A 22491-nucleotide genomic window follows, 5' to 3' on the forward strand; every position below is an offset into this window, starting at 1 on the left:
CAAACAAGACTTTATGGGTGCGCTTTGATGACTAGTGCCCCCCACTGAGGGCAGAGGGACATAACATCCTGTAGCCCCCTTTCCCTGCACCAGAGATGTGATTTTTTTCCCCTGATTTAAACCCTAAGCGTATGTCATGGGCCTGTGTACACCAAGAGGGTCTACACCCTTTCACTGCAGACAGCAGGAGAGATTGTTCAGCATGTAAAGCCAAACGCCACTGACACCCAGACGCTAAGAGTCTGAAAATGAGCATGTCCTCGTTAGTCAGGGGAGAAAGCGGGAGAAACGGCGTCCAGACTTCCTGTCGCTCGGCTCGTGGACGCTTCGGGCTTCCTGTCGGGGCGGGCCCTGCTCGTGGACGCGACGCTGCGGACGCACTGCAGCAGATCTGGGTTCCGGCGCGCTCCCGTTCGTCAGCTGGCTGGGCCAGGTTTGCGGCTAACGCCTGGGGGAGGGACGGCAGCCCCCCCTCCATCCGTCCCAGCCTGCTCTGGCAGCTGAGAGCCGCTCCACATCTGCTGCAGGAGCTGGGAGGCCAGGTGGTGCCGAATGCGCTCCTGAAATGGGGAGCCAAAGCCAGGCAAAACCCCCCCCTCCCTCCCGCCGGAATCACATGGCACCCAACTGGCAACCCAGAGCGGGCTCTCAAAAAGTTCTCCTGTCTGCTAGGCAGGCACATTATTTTGTCACACTGGCAACCCGAGCCACACGTTCGTAGGGCCTTCTACTAGCTCCGCAGACAGTTAAAACAGTCACACTGACAACCGGAGTGAGCTTTAAAAAATACCTTTTTATTGCTTCCTCAGACATCTTACAGGATTCTTATTGTATAATTCTATCTTGGCAGTTTTCTCTAAAATGAGTTATTACTATGGGAATGCTTTTTAGTGTGTCTTTTTCTAAATGTTTATAAAACTAAATATGGGTTTGTGCAATCGAAGAGTAGTTGTATTAAGATCTTCCTCAAATTTTTGTTTCATCTGAATCTGGGGAGTGGAAAACGTTGAAGTTTTGCCAATTTAATCAAAACAAATTCTGCAAAAAGGGGGAAAAAAAAGCTTTGGAGAAGCAGTGTGATTGGTTAGTTTATACTGTAGGCTTTTCACCAAGAACTGTGATTGCTATGAGGAAAACAGAAATGAGAGGTAGTGTCCAGTTGGATTCACCAGACCTCTATTAATCCGCCATGTTTGGCCCGTTTAATCAGACCATCTAATTGGCCAACTATGCATTTTCCCCTGGGTTCACTGTCGAGTATTGACTATTTTTTTCCCTGAAAGCACAAAATTGATTATTAAAAGGTAATTAAAATGTGCAGTTTTTCAAGAACACCCTGAAAGTACTCTTAATACCCTCTATCCTGCAGGAGTGTGATATAGTGGTTAGGGAACTGGGGCTTGTAACTCTGAGGTTGCAGGTTTGATTCCCAGGTGTGGCACTGCTGTTGTCGCCGTGGGCAACGTACTTAACCTGAACTGCTTCAGTAAATATCCAGCTGTATAAACGGGATTGTATGTAAATAGTGTAAGCGGTGTAAGTCTCCATGGATACGAGCTAGTGCTGAATTCCTAAGTGATTGTAAATGGAATCATTCCAAACACACTTCAGCAGTGAACCTGGGGCTGTGTGTGTATATGTGTGTGTGTGTGTGCGCGCGTGTGTCTGAGCTGCTGATTGACAGTGGCAGGCAAGCACAAGAGGGTCCACTCTTTGAGGGAGAGAAAGGGCTTATGGGATTTATGACACCACATATACACACTCTCCTTTTGCCCACAGCTAAACCCACTTCTTTTCATCGCCATTGGGGGCACAGTCTCCACAAACGCCTGTTGTGCCATTCCTAAATTTTACAAGAGAAAAACCAAAGCGTCCTGTAAGAGATTTGTCGACACATTCCTCATGAGTCAGTGAAGGTACACACAAACTCCTGAACCACAACAGGATACTCATTGAGGCACTAAATGGGCAATTAGTGGAACTACTTTATAAATGAATTCTCAAATTGATCAACTGCAAGAAACCTAATTCCATGTTTTTTTGTATTTGGCTTCAGTCTGTGAAACTTCAATATGTTTTTAAATTACACACTGAGAGTAGGCCTCCCAGGGTGAATAAGGTTTCTGCTCTGTGTGTTCCTCTGTATATTCTGAGAACAGAAAGCAGTTTTAGCTGGCTCTGTTTGAGAGATTGAGAATGTAGTGCTACTACTACTGCTACAGCTACTACTACTGCAACTACTAATAATAATGTTGTATATATTATTTACAAGGAAACGCAGTATAGATAAGATAAATCTGAAATAAACCTTGCATTCATGAAGGCTGTACAGTCTTATCAGACCTGGCCAGCGTCTAAAAGATTAAATCTCTCGTGTTTCTGCTCTTTCCACTCATGGATAAACAGATTGACCTGTTAAAACGGAACACGGAGAGTGCGACGTCTGCATTCTGCCGAACGAGGCGGCTGGTGCTCGCGCGCGCAGCCGTACAGTACCGCTCACAGATTGCACCAGCGCTGTCTTAATGGAGGTTTTATGATATTTACCATCTGGAAAAGACGAGGCGCACATCCGCGAATGACATTATGGAGCCGATGTATAAATATTTTGCGTGCTGCGTACTTTTAATTACTTCTCCGAAACGCCGCCGCGCTGTAGGGCTGTTCCTACGCCTCTCTCGCTCTCTCGTTGCTCTCCCGTCCTGCAAGCTGCTTCCCGGTCCTCAAACGCACAGTGCCATTACGCGCACGTTGGAAGCCGGAGTTTATGCGCTGTTTAATTATCGCCGCTGCGTTTTTTTTTATTTTACGGCTCTTGCCTGCCAGCCAAACCTGTCGTCTGCGATCAGCTGTGGCGAAGCAAACGTCAGCTTATTTTCTCCCCCTCCCCTCACCTCTCCTCCCTTCCTCTTCCCCCCTCTCCCTCTCTCTCCGTTTGTGGATGTGAACCCTCCTCCTGACCTTGTGTTACCAGCAGCTTGATGCAGGTATGCAGTGGCAGTTTTTTTTTTTTTTAACAATTTTTTTATTTTTTGAAACGTTTTTAGATTCAAGGGCAGGTTTGAGACCCGGCTGTGTCGTCATTAACCTTCCTGCCCGTGTTTGCGACGCCCCGTGGTTCGATTGTGGCGGAATTGGCGGGCGGAGGGGCCTCGTTACGAGCTGGCGGAAATTTTCGCCTGCTGTTTGGCCCTTGTGTTGTCACGGCGATGTCTGTGGTGACACCGGTGTCCTTGACGCCTCTATCTGTCAGCCATCCCCACCCCCCCCCCCACGGTCGCGGCCGCTTCCCGTCTGTTTATCGCGTGTTTTTGGGGTCGTGACCTCATCCGCGTACCTGGATGGGGAGCCCGACCGGTGGGGGGGCGGGAGGCAGCTGTTACTCTGGCGCACGCCGAGAAGAGAACCTGCCGGAATGTTGTTCCACACCTGCGCGGGGGAAAGATTCCGCCACCTTCCCCAGGTCTCATCCGTCTCGCCGCGGGACCCCCGGCTCTGCTCTTTGCCCCGCCCTCGATGGCCGTTGCCACGGAAACGGTCTGTCCATTGTTGTGCCCTGCAGGTGTGTGTTCAAGTGCAGGAGTGCAGTATCAGGTGTAATAAACTGCAACACTTCATCCCGGACAATCTTTTCTTTTTTTTTTTGAGCGGGGTTGGTTCTGCACTTTATTGGTTTGTTGGGTGGTCAATCACACAAACAGGGCTGTTGCTTCATTGTGTGTAGCACCTATCGATGATCTCCAGCGAGTGCCGTTGACCTGTGAAATGCACTATTCCCACAGAAAGCTTTCATCCCTCTCCCATTATGATGTGATCAGTGCAACGTGACTGATTATCATGTATTTATTTAAAATATTTATGCAAACCAAGTTAAAACAAGGACAATTTCTAAGTGTTAGAAATACCTCGAACGAGCGCAAAATATTTTAAAGGAAGTGGTCACGCGGAGCCTTCTGTGACGATGATGATTAGAGTGTGTAGTGAGTGGCTGGTCGTTAGAGGGCTGCTTATAAAACAGCACGCTGTGATGTATGCTTTATGTGCTGTGGATAATGGAGATGCAGCAGGCGCTATCTCTGCAGAAACGCTGCGGAAACAGCATCAGCACCCTGGATGTATGAGCAACAGACGGTGTGTGGAGTGGACATGTGGACCTGCCCTGTGTGAACATCCCTCTCTCATCCCTCTTTCTCTCCCTCCCTCTCTCTCCCCCCCCTTCCCCACTCTTCTCCATTTGTCCCTCTCGTTCTCTTCCCCTTCATCATCCACCCCTGCTCTTTTTCTCTCCCCACCCAAATCCCCTCTTTTTTCCTTTTCTTGTTCCTTCCTCTCTCCCAACTCCACTCATCCCTCTCTCCTCCTTCTCTTTTCTCTCCACTCCCTCGCCTCTACCCCCTTCTCCCCCTCTCTCTTTCTCTCTGTCTTCCCCCCTCTCTCTCCTGTCCCTCTCTCCCACCCACCCACCCACCTGCTCTCCCTCTCTCTCTCTCTCTCAGAATGTCAGTTGATGAAAACGGAGAGGCCAAAGCCGAACACCTTCATCATCAGGTGTCTGCAATGGACCACGGTCATCGAGCGGACCTTCCATGTGGACACTCCCGAGGAGAGGTGGGTGGGGCCCGTTGCCACAGCGATGCTATCTGTGATATCACAATCACCTGCACCAGTGCATCATGGGTATTTCCCATAAATTATCAGCAGTAAATCCCAACTTTTCAAAGTCTCTTCCTTCAGTCTGTATTATAACCAGGCACCAGCTTTCAGCTAGTGTACAACCTAGAGCAAACAGTAAACTGGATTTAGGCTGTAAAACCTTTATAACTATATTCAGAGAGGAGTGTGTAAATGGGTTAGTGTGTAAATGAGTTAGCGTGTAAACACTTTGTATATAGAGAGGAGTGGATGGAGGCGATCCAGATGGTGGCTGATAAACTCCAAAGACAGGAAGAGGAGAGGATCCAGTGCAGCCCCACGTCTCAGATCGATAACATCTGTGAGGAGGAGATGGACACCTCTACCAGCCACCACAAACGCAAGGTGAGCATTACCTGCCTCCTCAACCACAAATGCAAGGTGAGATTTACCTGCCCCCTCCACCACAAACGTCAGGTGAGCTTCATATTTTTCATAATATGTGATCATGGTGAGCACAAATATACTGAACAGAGAAACCATGAACTACAACTCAATTAAACTTTTTTAGAAAATGAAATCCCTATGGGAAAAAAGCATTGGAAATCTTCAAAGGGAACCCATGGCGGAAGAAACTTCTGAGTTGGCCTACAAAAAGACACCATCCCTGTAACACGCTATTAAGACTAATAGGAGAACATGTAACAGGATGTGACCAGCAGACCAGCAGTACATGAGCAGGAAGTGACATCATGGTTTGTTTTTGTTGCAGACGATGAATGACTTTGACTACTTAAAGCTCCTGGGAAAAGGCACTTTTGGGAAAGTCATTCTGGTGAGAGAAAAGGCCAGCGGGACGTATTATGCAATGAAGATTCTGAAGAAGGAAGTCATAATCGCAAAGGTATGTCTGTACCTCCCCTCTTTCACTGGAATGGAACCTTCCCGCAGAGATTTAGCCAATCAGGGTTGGATTTTAGTGACTGTCCACATAGTTTATGCCTGAAATGGGGGGGGGGGTTATCCAAGAAATTGCACACAAAAAAGTATCTCCAGAAGAAATGTCTGAGCAAAAATGTCTCTCATAAGATTTCTTTAACAATTTCTTATATGTATAAGTTAAGGAAAGATAAACCTTTTTTAAAAGTGGTATTGTAAATCAGTTATTCCTCTCTCTCATGTTCCATTTATGTTTTACCAACAGTGGCTCAGAGTCTAAATAGTTTGGATTTACTGTGACAGCTCCCTGAGAATGTGTGTTTTTTGTCTCCTCAGGATGAAGTGGCTCACACACTCACCGAAAGCAGAGTATTAAAAAACACCAGACATCCCTTTCTAACTGTGAGTGCTCTCCCCGCATCCGCATACACACACACACACACACACACACTCACACACACATACACACACGCACGCACATACACACACACGCATGCAGGTACATGCACACACTCACATACAAATGCCTATGCATATGCACACACACACACGCACGCACGCACACGTACACCTTCACACTCTCACATGTAAAGCACTAGAGGCCACAGGATTTGATTGTGTGCGCGCGTCGCCACTAGAGGCTAATTATAACAAAGAGAATAAACTGTCAGGAATAAACAGCGCAGCTTCGGCTCACCGTGTGTTTGAGACATCACAGCAGAGGCGTAATTTTAGTGACACCCCAGATGTCGCGGCGAGGTGCGGGGAACGCGCGCGCCTGCTTTAGCAAAACAAATCAGACGGGGTGCCGAAACGCCCCTCCCCCCCAAATCCGCCACTCTCGCCCGCCGCTAGGGCTCGCAGGTAAATGCCAACAACTGCTCTGCTTTAACTCCGCTCTACTCGAGGAGAAGCTCGCTTCCAAAAATGTTTGTTTTTCCCCCCCCGTCTTCTTCTTCTGTTGTAGTTTGTTTTCTGGAAGTGCGTGACCGTCAAATGTGTTCCTCATTTCCCTGTTTATGTGCTCTTCCGCTTCCTGTTTCAGTCTCTGAAGTACTCTTTCCAGACCAAAGACCGTTTGTGCTTTGTGATGGAGTACGTCAACGGAGGAGAGGTGAGAAAAATTAACGGCTTGTTAAAATTCTAGGATTGCCGAGAGATTGCCAGCATACAGTGGCCCAAGGACTGAGCTTGAGAACCATTGGTTTAGCTCAGGGGTGGGCGGTCTTATCGGAAACTGGCCGGTGTGGGTACAGATTTTTTGATTCAGCCCAGCACACTAAGACACCTGATTCTACTTATCGAGGTCTTGATTGAAGACCATGATTAGTTATTTAATTAATCATGGTCTTCAATCAAGACCTTGATAAGTAGAATCAGGTGTCTTAGCGCTGTGCTAAAACAAAAACCCAAAAAACCTGCACCTACACTGGCCCTTTTCTGATAACATAGCCCACCCCTGGTTTAACCCAACTATCCGTCAGTAACCACACCCGATTGCCTTGACCCAGCTGTTCCTCGATTAGCCACACCCCTGCATTATGGGATAAATTGGTTTAACCCAGCTTCCTGTAGTGGGACCGTACCAGCCCAGTTGCAATGCTGACAAAAGGGTAAAAAATATCACGTGCAGTTACTGTTGAGTTTTTTTAAATGTCAATTTTCAGGGCATTCAGTGCCACAAAAATGTGGGTCTGCTGAGGTCCGTTGTATCAGGCTGGGCTGCAGTGGATACGTGTGGTGTGGGACTCCTGGGTAAATCAGCCCTCTGAAGCTCATCTCATATCTTCAAACAAATATCCGATTAGTGTTTTCCAAAATGGACAGCCAATGATCCCCCCCACCGCCCCTTTCTGTGGCCTTTACCTGCGCTCTCAGGTGGTGGAGTACAGTCCCCCCCTCCCCCCCTCCCCCCCCCCCCCCGACCTGCGCTTTCACAGCTGCCAGCGTAGTTATGAAAGCACACCTGTCCTCAGCTGCGGCCAGCGGCCATCACACCCCTCCCCCTCTCCCCCCTCCCCAATCCCAGCAGCCCCCTCTCCAATGATCCAACAGTCTGTCACAAACTGTGAGCTGCTGGTGCAAACAATCCCCCAACAATTAATGTGAGATCCTCTACAGCAGGGCTCTCCAGCCCAAAATCCCGCTCTGCCACAGAGCCTGCAAATCCTGCAAGGCCGTGAAGTCTGCTGCTTCTCACCGCTTCATTTAAAGCACTGATTGGCTAGAGTCCACCACACACCTTGTTTCCATGGCCCAAATTGACTGTCAGTTGATTGAAAGGAGAGAATATGCTGACACTGCAGGCTTCCAGGACTGGAGTTAAACCTGCAGATACTGCTGCCCTCCAGGACTGGAGTTAAACCTGCAGACACTGCTGCCCTCCAGGACTGGAGTTAACCCTGCAGACGCTGTGGCGCTCCAGGACTGGAGTTAAACCTGCAGTCACTGCGGCCCTCCAGGACTGGAGTTAAACCTGCAGTCACTGCGGCCCACCAGGACTGGAGTTTTGAGGTCCCTCATTCAGTAGCTTGAAAGTGATTTGTTTGAAAAAGGTTGGGATAGAGAGGGGAACCGAGCATTTTGTCTGACAGAGCGCCTCAACATCTGACAGGGAGTTGGGGACCAATTTTGTGGGGGGGGGGTGTGTTGGCGAAAAGGACTCCCCTCCCTCCCCAGCTCCCACAGAGGGAGGGGGTTATGTGGCAGTGGCTGGGGAGGGGAGGGGGGGGGTGTATTGATTAACAGGCGGGTTTAACAGGCCGCTTCAGAGCCTCTGCGGAAAGCTGAGAGATGATTCGCCAGCTGCCGCCGAGCGTTCGCCGCGCGTCCTCAGAGAGCGCCGCCATCTATCAGCGCAATATGGCGACGGCATCGGCGGTTTGCGTTGTGTTAATTTCCACCCCCCCCCCCCCGCCAAATGGGTAATTATTGCCATCCCGTTCCCCCCGTCCCCCGTCCCCCTCCCCCTCCTGCTGTTTATCCCGCAGCTGTTTTTTCATTTGTCGAGAGAGCGGGTTTTCTCTGAGGATCGGACGCGGTTTTACGGAGCCGAGATCGTCTCCGCTCTGGACTACCTGCACTCCGCCAAGATCGTGTACCGGGATCTGAAGGTACAAAAAAAAATAAATAAATAAAAGTTTTCTGAAAACTAATCAGACATTTGGAACGATCTCGCCGTCTTGTCCCTGTAGTGTGTGTCTTATTTGCACGTGTGTGTTTGTGTATGTGTGTTTGTGTGTGTGTGAGCGAGCATGTTAGCGTGTGTGTGTGTGTGTATGTGTGTGTGCATGCGTCTGTGTGTGTGTGTGCCTGTACATGCGTGCATGTGTGTGTGTGCATGTGTTTGTGGGATGTGTGTAATGTTAATTAAAGACCAGTGAGTTTGTTAACATCAGGCTGTGGTGGCTGTTGAAGTGTTGCTCACTGCACCCAAACTACAGCAGGAAATTAGAGCAGAATTATTATGGATAAAAACTGATTTTAACCCATTGATTTTTCAGTTGACGCTTCATTGATTGGAACCAAGTTGAATTTTATTTGGTTAGATGTGGTTGAAGCCGATTGGCTGATGTGCGGTTGACACCAGATTGGGTGAGGTGAGTTTGAAGCTGATGGTGTTCATTTGAAGTTTATGCCGTTTGGTTGAAGATGACTGGGTTTAGTTGCAAGCTAGCTGATTGGGTTTAGTTGAAGCTGATCAGGTTAGGTTGAAGCTGATCGGGTTTGGTTGTAGCTGATGGTGTTTGGTTAAAGCTGATATGGTTTGGTTGTAGTTGACGGTGTTTGGCTGAAGCTGATGAGTTTTGGTTGCAGCTGATGGGGTTTGGTTGTAGCTGATGGTGTTTGGTTGAAGCTGATATGGTTTGGTTGAAGCGGATGGGACTTGACAGAATGTGGCTGAGGGGCATGTGGTTGAAGTTTTGATCTGAGCAGCAAAGATTTATTGACTTCTCTCTGTCTTCGTTGTGTGCCACCAGCTGGAGAATCTGATGCTAGACAAAGACGGTCACATCAAAATCACGGACTTCGGCCTGTGCAAAGAGGGCATCACAGACGCTGCCACCATGAAGACCTTCTGTGGCACACCTGAGTACCTGGCTCCTGAGGTAGGAACCTGACCCCTCTCTGCTGTACTGCTAAGCACCCGTAGCCTTGTACAGGCCGAGAGCGCTGTGTGCGTGTGTGTGTGTGTGTGTCTGTCTGTGTGTGCGTGCGTGTGTGTCTGGGTGTGTGTGTGTCTGTCTGTGTGTGCGTGCGTGTGTGTCTGGGTGTGTGTTTGTGAGTGTGTTTTTGTGTGTGTCTGTGTGCGTGTGTGTTTTTGTGAGTGTGTTTTTGTGTGTGTCTGTGTGGTGTGTGTGTATGTGTGTGTGTTTGTGTGTGCGTACGTGCGTGTATGTGTGTGTGTTTGTGTGCGCGTGTGTGTGTGTTTGTGTGTGTGTCTCTGTGTGTGTGGTGTGTGTGTTTGTGTGTGTCTGTATGTGTGTGTAGTGCAGAACAGAGGAAGCGTGTGGGTGTTTTGGGTGTAAATGTTTATCTGTTGGATGCGGACTCCGGTGGGATGGGTGCAGGGGGATGCTTTGGCCCTCTGCTGTGCCAGGAGAGGATGTGAGTGTTGGATATTTTTTCGCGGGAGTTTGTGACTGAACAGAAAAGTGAAGTCTAAACAGAGGCAGATGGTGACAGATGGGGGGCGGGTGGGAGGCGTTTGGGGGGGGAGGGGGGTGGCCGGGAGGGGGGGGGGGGGGGACCTGCAGATCTGTACCCTGTACTGGAGTAAAAATAACCATGCGTCTGCCGCCAAGTTCCACAGACGCACAGTAGTGGGGCTTACAAAAAGATAGTGAGAGAAAGACAGGGAAGAGGAAGAGGAGGATGAGGAGGAAGAGCAGGAGGGATCCTCTCATTGTCCCTCTGGGTTATGGCAGTACTGTAAAGCTTGTGCCCTCTCACTGGTCCACTGGGTTTGTTTTTAAACTGCAGGGTTGGCACAGAGTGCGTTGAGATGTTTAATGCAACCTCTTTACCTTGCAATCACACCTTCCTTTCCTCTGATCCAAAACATTACATTCAGAGTTCAGTGTGGTTTCAGAAATACCATAAAACCCTAATGTGGGTATGTCTCACATGCAGACACGCACGCACACAAACACACACACACACAGAAACACATGCGCACGCCGCACACACACACACGAACACACACAAAAACGCATAAACACAAACACACACTCTGTGCTCTGCCCACAGCTTTTGAGATGGGTTGCCCTTTGTGCATTAATCTCCTGTTCCTGACATGCTGCTCAGTCCTAGAAAAACATCCCTGCCTGTATCTCCTACCACTAAATGTCCACCCCTAAATATCCACATATACCAGGGATCTCAAACTTTAGTCTTGGAGGGCCGAAGTGCCTGCTTGTTTAACTCCAGTCCTTGAGGGCCGTAGTGCTTGCAGGTTTAACTCCAGTCCTGGAGGGCCAGTGTGATATGGTTCCTTTTTGAGAAAGCGATATAAATATTTTTCTGGTTATCAAAATTAGTCTTGTCTAGGCTGGCCTGTTCTTGATGCGCCGCTTCCAAGCGTGTTGCTTCAGGTGGAAATGACCACTTCCTGCAGGGTACTGTTTCACTTCCTGTCACCCTTGGCAATTATCACAAAAAAACATTCTTGAGATATTATCGCTTTTACTTGTAAAATTGGATTAATTTCAATGGATCAACAGTTCATTATGCATTATGGAAAATTTAACTTTCATCCAATAATACCATTTTGGACCTGATGTTTTCCTCTCATTAAAAATTATATAATAATTTTTAAAACTTGAATCTTGATGGTGTCAGATTTTTTTTTTAATCATGGAAATGTATTTAGGAAAATTGCATTTTTGCCTTGACTGACCTGGACCTCATTTCTAGCAAAAGTAATAATATTCTCTGATGGTTTCCACAAAAGTAAATAAAGACTAATAATGAAATAATGTTTTCTCCTCGTCTCCTGGCTTCCTAGCGCCAGCTTGCTTCACTGCCACAGCCTACAGTGCCAGCTGTAAAAGTTACTGTCAGCTTGTTATGTCTTTAACTAAACTGAATCCTGGAAGCTTTCCCACACCAAGCTCATTTCCAAAGCTTGTTTTTTTTTTCTTTCCTTTTTTTTTGAGAAGATGAGTGCTTGTTCTTCTACCTTTCTCTGCATCTCTTGGCTAGAAGCTTTGTGTGTTGGACAAGTGAGCAACTCTGATGTAATAACCTGTACAGACTGACACCAACTCCCCCCACCCACCCCAATCTGCTGATTTGGTCTTCTAGTAAAACTGAGAAACCAGGAGGTACTTTGGATACCACGCTGTGTTCCTGTAGATTCGAGAACAGGAATAATTATTTAAAAATTTTGGAGCATATGCTTAATTGGCAAGAATTCATTTATGGATGTTTGAAGATAGATATGTTAATTATGACCTTTGTGGTAAAAGGTGGCTGTCGCATGGAAAGTGGAGGCCACTCCCCCTGAAACAGCTGCATAATTATAAGGAGGCGGGGTTTCTGATAGTGAGTGGCACTGTGTTGAGTAGGTGGAGTTTCCATTAGAGAGGGTGTGGCAGTACATTGCAGAGGTGGAGTCTCAGATAGAGAAAGTGTGACAGTACATTGCAGAGGTGGAGTTTCAGATACAGATGGTGTGGCACTGAAACACCGACAGTCAGTTTCAGGTTATATAGTTTTCTGCATTATTAATTTCATGCTACTATTCACAGGCTTGCACATTATTACAGCATTGTTAGCATGCCAGTACTGCATTATTACTGCATTGTTAGCATGCCAGTACTGCATTATTACTGCATTGTTTGCTAACTGCTCCAGACGGTGCATTGGCTGCAGGTCACGTAGGGCTATACCTTAATAGCATGTGGTTGGCTTGTTGCTAACGCTCCTCCCACCCGTCACCCCCACGCCTCCCCCAGGTGCTGGAGGATAATGACTACGGGCGGGCGGTGGACTGGTGGGGGCTGGGCGTGGTCATGTACGAGATGATGTGCGGCCGGCTGCCCTTCTACAACCAGGACCACGAGAAGCTGTTTGAGCTCATCCTGATGGAGGACATCAAGTTCCCCCGAACCCTCTCCGCCGACGCCAAGTCCCTGCTGTCCGGGCTGCTCATCAAGGACCCCAACAAGAGGTTCCCCTACCCTACTGACCCCCAAACACCCCTCCTACTAACCCCTACCCACACCTTACTGCCCCCTTATGACCTCCAAACACCCCGTCCTACCCCCACCCACTCAGTGCTGAGTCTCTTAGTACTTAACAATAGCAATCATTTTTAAGTGGTTCTTTCATTCAGTATATATTGACATACGTGTACATACATAATATATACAGATGATTACATCCAGAGGAGTTTGTATGAAACACAGATATTAATTTGTTTTGTTTTTTTTAAATAGACTTGGCGGCGGTCCAGATGATGCGAAGGAAATCATGCGCCACAGTTTCTTCACTGGTTTAGACTGGCAGGACGTGTATGACAAAAAGGTGAGACTGGGAGCTGTCATCACCTCGCTGAGTCTGGGGCTGAGAATACTACCAGCTGCTCGTACTTAAAGTAATTGTTACTATGAGAAATTGTCACTGTAAACTCTACAACACTGCCTTCAGTGTTTGACCTTTAAAACTGAGCAGTAGTAAGCTTCCTGTTTTGTCAGTAATGTCTGTAGCCATGTCTAAATATAATTCTGTAAGGTCAGGCATTGTCATCTTACCAACTTTAGAATGGTAAAAGTTTAAATTAATTATAGCTTTCTGTTCTTTACATTACTTCATTGTGGCTGTGAACGAACTTTTGAACAAACTATTGCTGTACCTCTGTATCCCAGCATGTAAAGTGAATGTACCCATGATGCACTGCTGCAGTTAAAGATTTGACACTCTTTCTGCACAGATCTAACATGGACTTCCCTAGGATAGCTGTGATGGTTTAAAATATGGAAGCTATAGAAGTGTTTCTTCCATTCAAGCCCATGCAGCCCCCATTACTGCTCAAACTTTATTTTTAATTTTCTTCCCCCTCAGCTGATACCTCCATTCAAGCCTCAGGTGTCTTCAGAAACAGATACCAGATATTTTGATGAAGAATTCACAGCGCAAACGATCACAATAACTCCTCCTGAAAAATGTGAGTCGTGATTCTCTCATAAACCTTTTGCAAATTTAATAATATTTATCTAATGATTCACCTTCCCTGTTTGTGTATTTGTTACACGTCACCCTCAATGGAGTTTTAATAATTGCTCTCTGTCGCAAACTAGAATTTTGTCTGGTTTGTTATTACATATAAAATACTGTAATCTGGATTTTCCTTTCTGTTTTAGACAGATTTCCATGTTCTGAAGGTGTTTGGCAATGTCTCCCACCCATCACTTTTCTTTACTGAGAGTGCATGTCCATCAACCCACATGGCTTGCCAATATAAAATACATAGTTTTTCCGTCAGAGGTATACAATATAGACTGGCCACAAAAGTAACCAATGACTAGAAATACACTGTCTATCTCATTTCGTTTGAATACATCATTCGTGTTTACATCAACCTCCTCTGCTAACCAGTTCTGCTAGCTAGCAATCTGCTAGCTAAATTAGCTAGTTAGCAAGCGGCTATCTACGCAGCTATTTTAGCTGTAGCTAGTCAACATGTTAGGTGAAGTCCCGACAGTGTATGGAATATAACCAGTCTCAGGTTGATCAAATTGGTCTGAAGGGGTTGACAGATATGGGAGAGAATGCTAATCTAATTTAAGGGCTCTCAGCAGTGCAGGCTGCCACTGAGGACGGTTTCCATAGAGAAAAACCATCCTGCAAATTTCAAAGCTGCTAAATCAGGGGATGCTGAGCCCGTCACCCCCCATGAATATGGCTTAAGAATCGGAGTTGCCTATCATTAAGTTATCAGACCGTGTTACCGTATACTTCATTTAGTTTTCTATTTGAGGACAGAAGCCACATTTGTGCAGACAGCAGAGATCTGAAGGGTAGGCTACATGTTTCCAGGTGATGATGCTAACAGGATGTCTGAAAGCCTATTTTGGGTTGTTTTATATTATTACATTCTTCTCGTTTTTCTCCATGTACTGTACCGCTGACTGTGGGTGTCAGTGGGCTGCCTGTTATATAACAAGATTATCCAGTTAATGTTATTCATTAGTACATTTATATTTCATTTCACACATGAAAAAATTATGTTGATTTGACATTACACTTTTTCAGATTTAAATGGTGTGTAACCTACCGTATATTTCCTCAGTAAGTACACACATCTATACCAAACCAAGTAACCAGAGTCCTGTTTTCAAAGCTGCTGCATTATGCCACTCTCCTCTTCCTCCCCTGCAGTTGATGAAGATGGTATGGACTGCATGGACAACGAGAGGCGACCCCACTTCCCGCAGTTCTCCTACTCGGCCAGCGGGCGGGAATAAGACCGTCCAACGGCCGGTTGCTCGCGCTTCATTGCCGTTCAAGGCTATCACTGGAAATATGTTTACTCCCGTTTTTCTCGGTCTTTATTTATATATAATATAGACACGGAATCCCGTTAAAGTCTCTTTTTTGTTTGCTTTCATTGTTTTTACTTTTTATTTTTAAGGGAGTACTTTTTTCTTGGATTTTTATTGTAAGACTCAGTCCATATTGGCTCCAAATAAACACGTCTCCTACGTTTTCGACATCGCTGACAGACTGCAAAAGGGGCGGTGTCTCGTTTGTATTCGTTTCGGTTTGTATCTGTTTGCTCACTGTTCTTTTTATCTTTTTCGCCATTTGTTGAACAAACCGATCACTTTTCCTCGTAGGGAACAAAAACGATACGCTGCCTTATGCATGTGTTGAATTTTCATTTCACATTGGCGATGGGTTGCCGTGTGGCTCGCGGATCATGAGAACTTTAACTCACATTGCCGTCGTATTTCCCCCTTGTGGCAGAAAATATTACTGCGCCCTGCTGTTACGCTTAATCTCAGTGGATTTGGGTTGTTTTCGCGTCGTTAGCTGCGGAGGTATTGTATTTGAAGTTACACGTTTTATTTTGCAGAAATGAAAACTGCCGTAAACTCAGTTCTTCACTCAGGCTACAAGTTAACGAGCACATCTGTGTTCAACTCAGTTACAGGTTTCGCTTCGCTCACCTCATTCAGCGGAGTTTGCTACAAACTATTGCCAAACGCTCACTTCTCTGGTCTCACTCTATAACAGTTTCTTATATCGGATTTAGGAAAAAAACGGCAAATGTTTCCAATGTGTTTGTGACGTTTTATGTTCTAACCTGTGTATTAGCCACTCGCTAGTTGAGTTACTCAGATCGTCAGGATATAACGTTATGCATCGTTAGGATGGAATCGCACTCTGGGGTATCCCTTTAGTGAGCATAGCGCAAATGCTACTTAGTAGGCCTTTCGCAACAAAGTGGGTTTAAAGATCCATTGAAGCTGATCCGCACGAACCCGAATGAGACAATGTTTAAAGAGAGAGAAAAAACTATTAGGAATCGCAGGTACTTATCCTTCAGAGTCTGTCATCGATGGCACTGGCTTTCGAGGGATGCTACATAGGCCTATGATCGGGCTCAAAGCGGACACACCTTTCCTTCCTTTGATGTATATATGGAACGCTTTTTTGACGGACAACATATCATCGCTAGACATGAAATATCGTCTTATTGTATTAATAGCTGGCTAACAAAACAAAACAAAGCAAAGACAACAACGAAAACAAAAAAAAAACGAAGGAGAAACTACTAGGACATGAGAACGTTTTCAGATGTTTGGCGCCGTTTACGATCTGCTCCACGCTTCACTTAACGGAGGAAGAGGAAGAAGCGGTCAAGTGGATTTTGGGACGAGGCAAAGCATCCCATTCTCAAAGTGCAATCACAGGGGCTGTATGGACATTTCATATGTGCGCTGGAGAGAGAAAAACAGAAGAAACACTGGTAATATACTTTTTCTTTAAAAAAAAAAATGGTTTTGGATCTTTGTCTTTTTTGTGTGGGGTTTTGTTGGGCTCTACATATTTTCTGTTTTACTATTATTATTATTATTATTATTTGCACCAGGGCAAAAAAACGGTTATTTATTTGTTGTTCCAATTGAATTGTTGATGTTGTTTGGAGTTAGGAAGTATTGCTCAGTCTTTTGTATAAAAGCAGCTGGGGAAGGCAGAAGAATGTAGCGGGCGCAATGCTTAAAAAAATTTTCACCTTTTTTATTCTAATTTTTTTTCATCTTCCATTTTGTTTGATGTTTTGTTTTGTTTGTTTTCCTACCAAAATGTCAGGGTGAGGACCCTGTGGGGGAGGGGGAGGGGAGGGGGAAGGGGGTTTGGTTGGAGCCCCCTGGTTACCATGGTAGTATTTATTCTCAACATTCCATTCAGGGGCTTCACATACTAATGTATTGATTTATGTGTAAATGATTTGTTTGCCTGTTTGTTTCTCTAAAGGGCTGAACAAGCTGTAAAACCCTTTATTACGAGCAGCGGAAAGTATCTGTTGTCTTTTTGGCTGTAGGGGTCATTCTGTAATCGTGTAAATTCCAGTGTGTGAGCAGGGTACTGAAGCAATTAGAGAAAAGAGACTTTGAACAGCACACCCTAGCAATTCCCTTTTTTCTGCACAGAGGGGTGTAAACACTGGCGGGTCAATGGACCAGCCATCTCTGCATGCTGGTTTGAACTGTTTTTTTTTTTTTTGCTGCAGGAAGAGGATTTTGGAACCAAAATTACAAATAATTGTCGACTCCGGGCCAACTGTCACTCTGACTCGAGCCTTTCGAAGGGCGGCTTTGCTCATGGGTTTGAATGAAGTGCGGCCATTTTAAGGGTGCAGAGAGACTCGAGGACTGCGTGTCATTTCCTCTTGTCAGTGGCGAAGCTTGCAGATGGGCTAATGCTCATCATGTGTTCTGCAGAGAGCTATCGACACGGTCACGGGCCTGGGTGTCTGTCGTGCGACCACTTCGACTATTCCAAAGGAAACAGAGTTATTGGGAGAGAGTTCACAAGCATAAAACACACCTGCCTACCTGTGCATGTATTTAATCAAAAAAACCTTTGTAGGGTTATTTCAATTGTCAGAATGCTTGAATCCATTCAGTGGTGTGCAGTGGGGGACCAAGCCATGTCTGGCTGACTGGTAAAAATGAGGATAGTCACACAGGCGTGTGTTGGAACGGACACCGGTGTGCCATTGTGCATAGTAAACTGTCAAGTGTTAATTCAACTCTTAACGGTATTACTTCAACTCATAACGGATAACATTTGGTCCCACTCTGAGTTAGAGTTGAATTAACACTGGTAGAGTTGAATTAACACCGGGCATTTTATTGTGAGAAGTCCACTAAGGAGCCAAGTCCTGTTTATCCTGTTAAATTAATTTTGTATTAAATTATTCTTACATTAGTGTTGGACCGTGTAAATACTTGCAAGCGCTTCTTACGATAGCAGCTTTCCTTTATGCAGTGTACGAGTCAAAATCGGCGCCTGGAGGTAAACGTTTATGAAGTTTTTTGTTTTTTCAAAATGTGAGTTGTAGCATTTTTGTTTCCCTGAAAGAGATTAACGAAGAGCTTTATTTCAGTTCCTGTGAAGAATCCGTTTTCGTTTGGTTTTTTTTCTTGCAGCTGGTCACAGAATCAGTGCTCTGAGCGTCAGACCTACCTTGTTGGACATATTGGCTTTATTGTCAGTAAGTCTGTATCTCTAAACTGTAAATAGACCTCAAAGGTTGTATTATTTCTACAGCATGGATTTCCCCCCTGACTGTGCTTCTCTCTCTCTATATATAATGTTGCATATAGGCTGTTTAAAACAATACATCAAATATCTAAGAAAATTATGCATATTGGAAAAGTATACTCACTGCCCTTTTAACACATTAAAAATCTTTCATTGCATCACAGATACACCTGTTTGTATTATTTATGATGAAACATTTCATACACAGTCCTCTTTTAGTTCTGTAAATAAAAACACATACAGTTGTACAGTACCACTTGAATTATTTAGTTTGAAATGGTGGCATTTTTATTTTGGTTCAGATTTTTGGACTGTGTGTGAGAATAATATCGGAGGCTGCTGATGAAGTCTTAACTGAGTCTCAGCTCTGTAGTTTTAAAGACCTTGGCAAGTGCACTGATATCAGAACTGAACTGGCTGGAGTGTAGAAGGCCCTGCAGGGTTATTTTTTCCCCCCCTTTGTTTTATTTAAAACTGAAGCAGAAAATTAAAGCAATAAGCACGCGCACAGTATTCAAAACACGCCTTCACCTAAATGATAAGAGTTGTTCTGTCGCAAAAGGCATCATTACATTAACTGGTCTTTTGCGCAGTACGCAAACGAATGCCGGTCACACAGATTGTTCTTTAGGTAAGACGATACATGCCCAGGTTGGGATTTTTGGATAGTCCTCTAATGACTTCCAGAGGTTGATCGGTCTGGTTAGCAGGAACAGAATTGCTCAGGTGAAGTGTGTGGAACTAGATGGCTTAGCCCCATAGAGGATTATGGGCAGGTTGATCGCTGGGGGTCGCTGTTTGTGTTGGTTTGTCACATTTCTTATCTGTGATTGGTGGTGATTTATAAAAGTATATTTTTGGTTTACACCACACCACACATATAACAAATGTGCCATAGGGACATTATTGGGAGTTCTGGTGTAACACAAGTGATGGGATATGAGGCCTCATGTCTTGTGGAACCGTAATGTGTCAAGCTAAGGAATGTGTTCATTGTTTGTGAGACAGATAATACTCCGGTCTTGTGTGCTGTCGCAGATGTCCATGGTGATCAATGTAGATGAGTTGGTTTCTGAGAACGTAGCTTATGGCTAGATAGAAGTCGTTTAACCCTGTAAACTCTACTGTAATATTGCTGCAGTCTGTGTTCACCAATGTTCAGAGCAAAATTATTCTCTCATATGTTTAACTTGGCACCAGTCTTTTGGTGAGAGTCCTCAAACATCTGCAGGAGAATGGGGGGTGTGGTTCGCTGAGAGGGAGTTTGCTCAGGGGGTGGGGTTTACTGAGGGAGAGATGGCTGAGGGGGTGGAGTCTACCGAAGGGGTTATGGGTCAGGGGGTGGGGTTTACTGAGGGGAGTCAGGTCAGGTGGTGGAGTCTACTAAGGGCATTGGCTCTTTGTATCAGTGTTTGAGTGGGGCTTCTATTGAGGAAGCTGAACTAGCTGAGATAGTGACAAGCGAGGTTAACTCAACCCAGACTCAGCTACGACATGAGTTTTCACTCCATAAAACAACTTTTCCGCTCGTTTCGTTTATCGTGTATAATTAGGCTAGATTGCTGTGGATAAGCTAAGGAGATGCGGACAGAAACAGCTATAGGAAGTGGAATGAGCTGGATTCACAGCTGTTATGGCCGAAGATGCACTATGAATATGATCTTCCTTTTCCGTAAATGGCCGCACATGAGATGTAATCCGCCTAAAGAAGCCCCTGAACCTTGCGGTGGTAGATCGCGGCTTATCCAGGGTGTCACCTGTTCGTATCCCAGCAACAGGCAGCATCATGGCGCTGTGGGCTGAACTGAGGAAGCTCATTTAGCATTGTTTTCTGTTTCACGGTCTTCTCGTAATGTCTCCCGAAATGCTCCTTTTTGAGGGGCGGGGCTTGGGGGGGGAGGGTTCTTTTTTAACTGGGAAGTTTATGCTCTTAGTAGATTGTCCTTTTTTTATTGTACTGCGTTAAAGCACTTTCTTTGATTTGCTTTTGTGTGTTCTGTTCAGGTACATTTCTAAGGGCATTTTATACCTTTTTCTCTTTTTGTGGATCCAAGCTTGTAGTGGCCTTCACCAGACTGGCATTCTCCCTCCTGTTTGTTTTGTAAAATACGTTTATCTCGGATATTTCTGTTTTATATTGATCTCAGATTTTATTTTATTTTATTTTATTTTTGTTCTCCTAAAAAATATTGGGTCATGCAAAGTAAGGTGTTAATTCCCATAATTCCCTTAAGCAGCTTAACCAGAATAAATGCTTGCAAAAGTTGTAATTATGTACATTTATGTTTTTAAAGAAAGCATCAAGAAACCGTTAGCTATCATTAATGGAGTCTTGTTTGAGGCACTGTTGAACACAGCCATGCCATCAGCATAAATGTGCGTTTGTAAAATAGAAATGGGTCGTGTCTGACTGATGCTGTCGAGCCCATTGAAAGGGGCTGGAGCTGAGGTGGTTGGTAGTATCCTGCATGCAGCGGTCCTTGTTGATATTGCAACATATAAGAGGTTTACAGCCCATTAAAAAGAGGCTGATTGGCATTAAGCGCGAGACTTTGGTTCCATATCGCATTTCATTGCAGTTGCTTTTTTGAAAAATGTATTTCAGAAGGAAAAAGACAAATGTGTCCCTGCAATATGTTTGTGCAAAAAATAATAATAATAGTCTTTTTTTTTTCTTTACTTGAAAGCACAGGTTTGCCCCATGAAGTCCATGCTTTTTATTTTGTGTTATTTTATTTTGAATAGTGTATCTTGTGAAGTCCGGATGGACAAGACAAGGTGTGTGGGAATATGGGGGGTTGCCAGGAGACTATTCATTCTTTGACATTGATGAGGTTGAGCTTTTCCACAAGGTCATGAGACCTGCTGTGACTGGGTGAGGGGAGTGTTGATTTACATTCAAAACCCGACATGGCTGGGGTTTTGCCCCAGCAGTGTCGCTTCCGTAACATTTATTATTATTGATAATGATGATTATTATTATTAATAATAATGAATCATTGTGTGCAGGTGTATATGGAAATCTGGGAAACTGAAATGTATGTGTTTGTTTCAACCTTCAGAGTAATGCCTGATCTTTCTTTCCTCTGAGCAAATCATTCGCATTCTGTGTGCTGGTTTCCCCCCTGGGGTGTGGGAAATGGATGAGTCCAATAGGGATTGAGGGGTGAGGGGAAGTACTGGATTGTTCCAACAGGGATTGATTTGGGGGGAGAGGTGCCGTGCACTTTTCAGGATTCAATGTGACAATGTGGGTTCTATCCTAATTAACTGCAGGATCTCTCTCTCTGTCCATATATATATATATATATATATATATATATATATATATATATGAAACACCTCAACATACACACTTTGCTGCTACTGTTTGTATTGTCTACAACAGATTTTCTTGTTATCTTGCTCCTGGTAGTGTATTATGAACGAGCATGAATTGTAAAGTATTTATTTAAAGAAAAAAAAAAAAGCGAAGTCTTTGGGGGGGAAGGAAAAATAACCCACTTGTAAATTAATTTTCCGTCCATGTAGCTTTAGAGTTTGTGACATTTCTTGACCTTTGACCTTGCTAGCTCTGTTAACAGTTCCATGTTAAGATCCTATCATGTGGTTGAGGATTTTACGCAGAAGGGAATAAATTGGTGAAAAAAAAAAGAATACACTTGTATTAGTCATATTTACTGAATAAAAAAATGTTTTATTTCCTTGCATATAGGACCCACAAGGATGTGAAAATGATCTGCAAGAAACTGTTTTTGTACACTGTACATCCTTAGTATTTTTACAGGTAAATGTATGATAGCAATGTGCACATTATTTTACTCTTAACGACTGCTGAAATAAAGCACTATGTCAATCTGTTCTGTGTGCCTGCCCATTTCTCATTTCCTGTCTTGTATTTTTATACATTCTCAAATAATAACGCATCATTTTTACTTGATTAATTGAAATGACTCAGCTGGAAGCAATATTCAGTCCAATCATAGACCTAGAGCCACAGGGTGCTCTTAAATATGCAAATTCATTATTATCTACATTTAGCTCAATGGGGATTTTCCACTGTCTTTACAGTTCAGAAAATGGCCAGTTTTCTGTATGAAAATCTGTTCATAGGATGATTCCTATGGGAGTTGCATAGCT

General features: G+C 44.8%; 1 protein-coding gene across 1 annotated transcript in view; it reads left to right on the plus strand.

Annotated features, from left to right (window-relative positions):
- Positions 1–22212, plus strand: part of LOC118221018 (RAC-gamma serine/threonine-protein kinase-like) — a 74200-nt gene extending 51988 nt beyond the window's left edge. Inside the window, exons 4-14 of the mRNA XM_035405581.1 lie at positions 4497–4608; positions 4893–5037; positions 5405–5536; positions 5908–5973; positions 6617–6685; positions 8562–8684; positions 9552–9680; positions 12531–12745; positions 13014–13101; positions 13639–13741; positions 14956–22212. Coding sequence (XP_035261472.1) covers positions 4497–4608; positions 4893–5037; positions 5405–5536; positions 5908–5973; positions 6617–6685; positions 8562–8684; positions 9552–9680; positions 12531–12745; positions 13014–13101; positions 13639–13741; positions 14956–15041 — 1268 coding nt within the window. The 3' untranslated portion in view covers positions 15042–22212. The remainder of the gene's footprint in view (positions 1–4496; positions 4609–4892; positions 5038–5404; positions 5537–5907; positions 5974–6616; positions 6686–8561; positions 8685–9551; positions 9681–12530; positions 12746–13013; positions 13102–13638; positions 13742–14955) is intronic.
- The last annotated feature ends 279 nt before the right edge of the window (positions 22213–22491 follow it).

The sequence above is a fragment of the Anguilla anguilla genome, chromosome 2 (assembly GCF_013347855.1).
Source record: "Anguilla anguilla isolate fAngAng1 chromosome 2, fAngAng1.pri, whole genome shotgun sequence".
Lineage (NCBI taxonomy): Eukaryota > Metazoa > Chordata > Actinopteri > Anguilliformes > Anguillidae > Anguilla > Anguilla anguilla.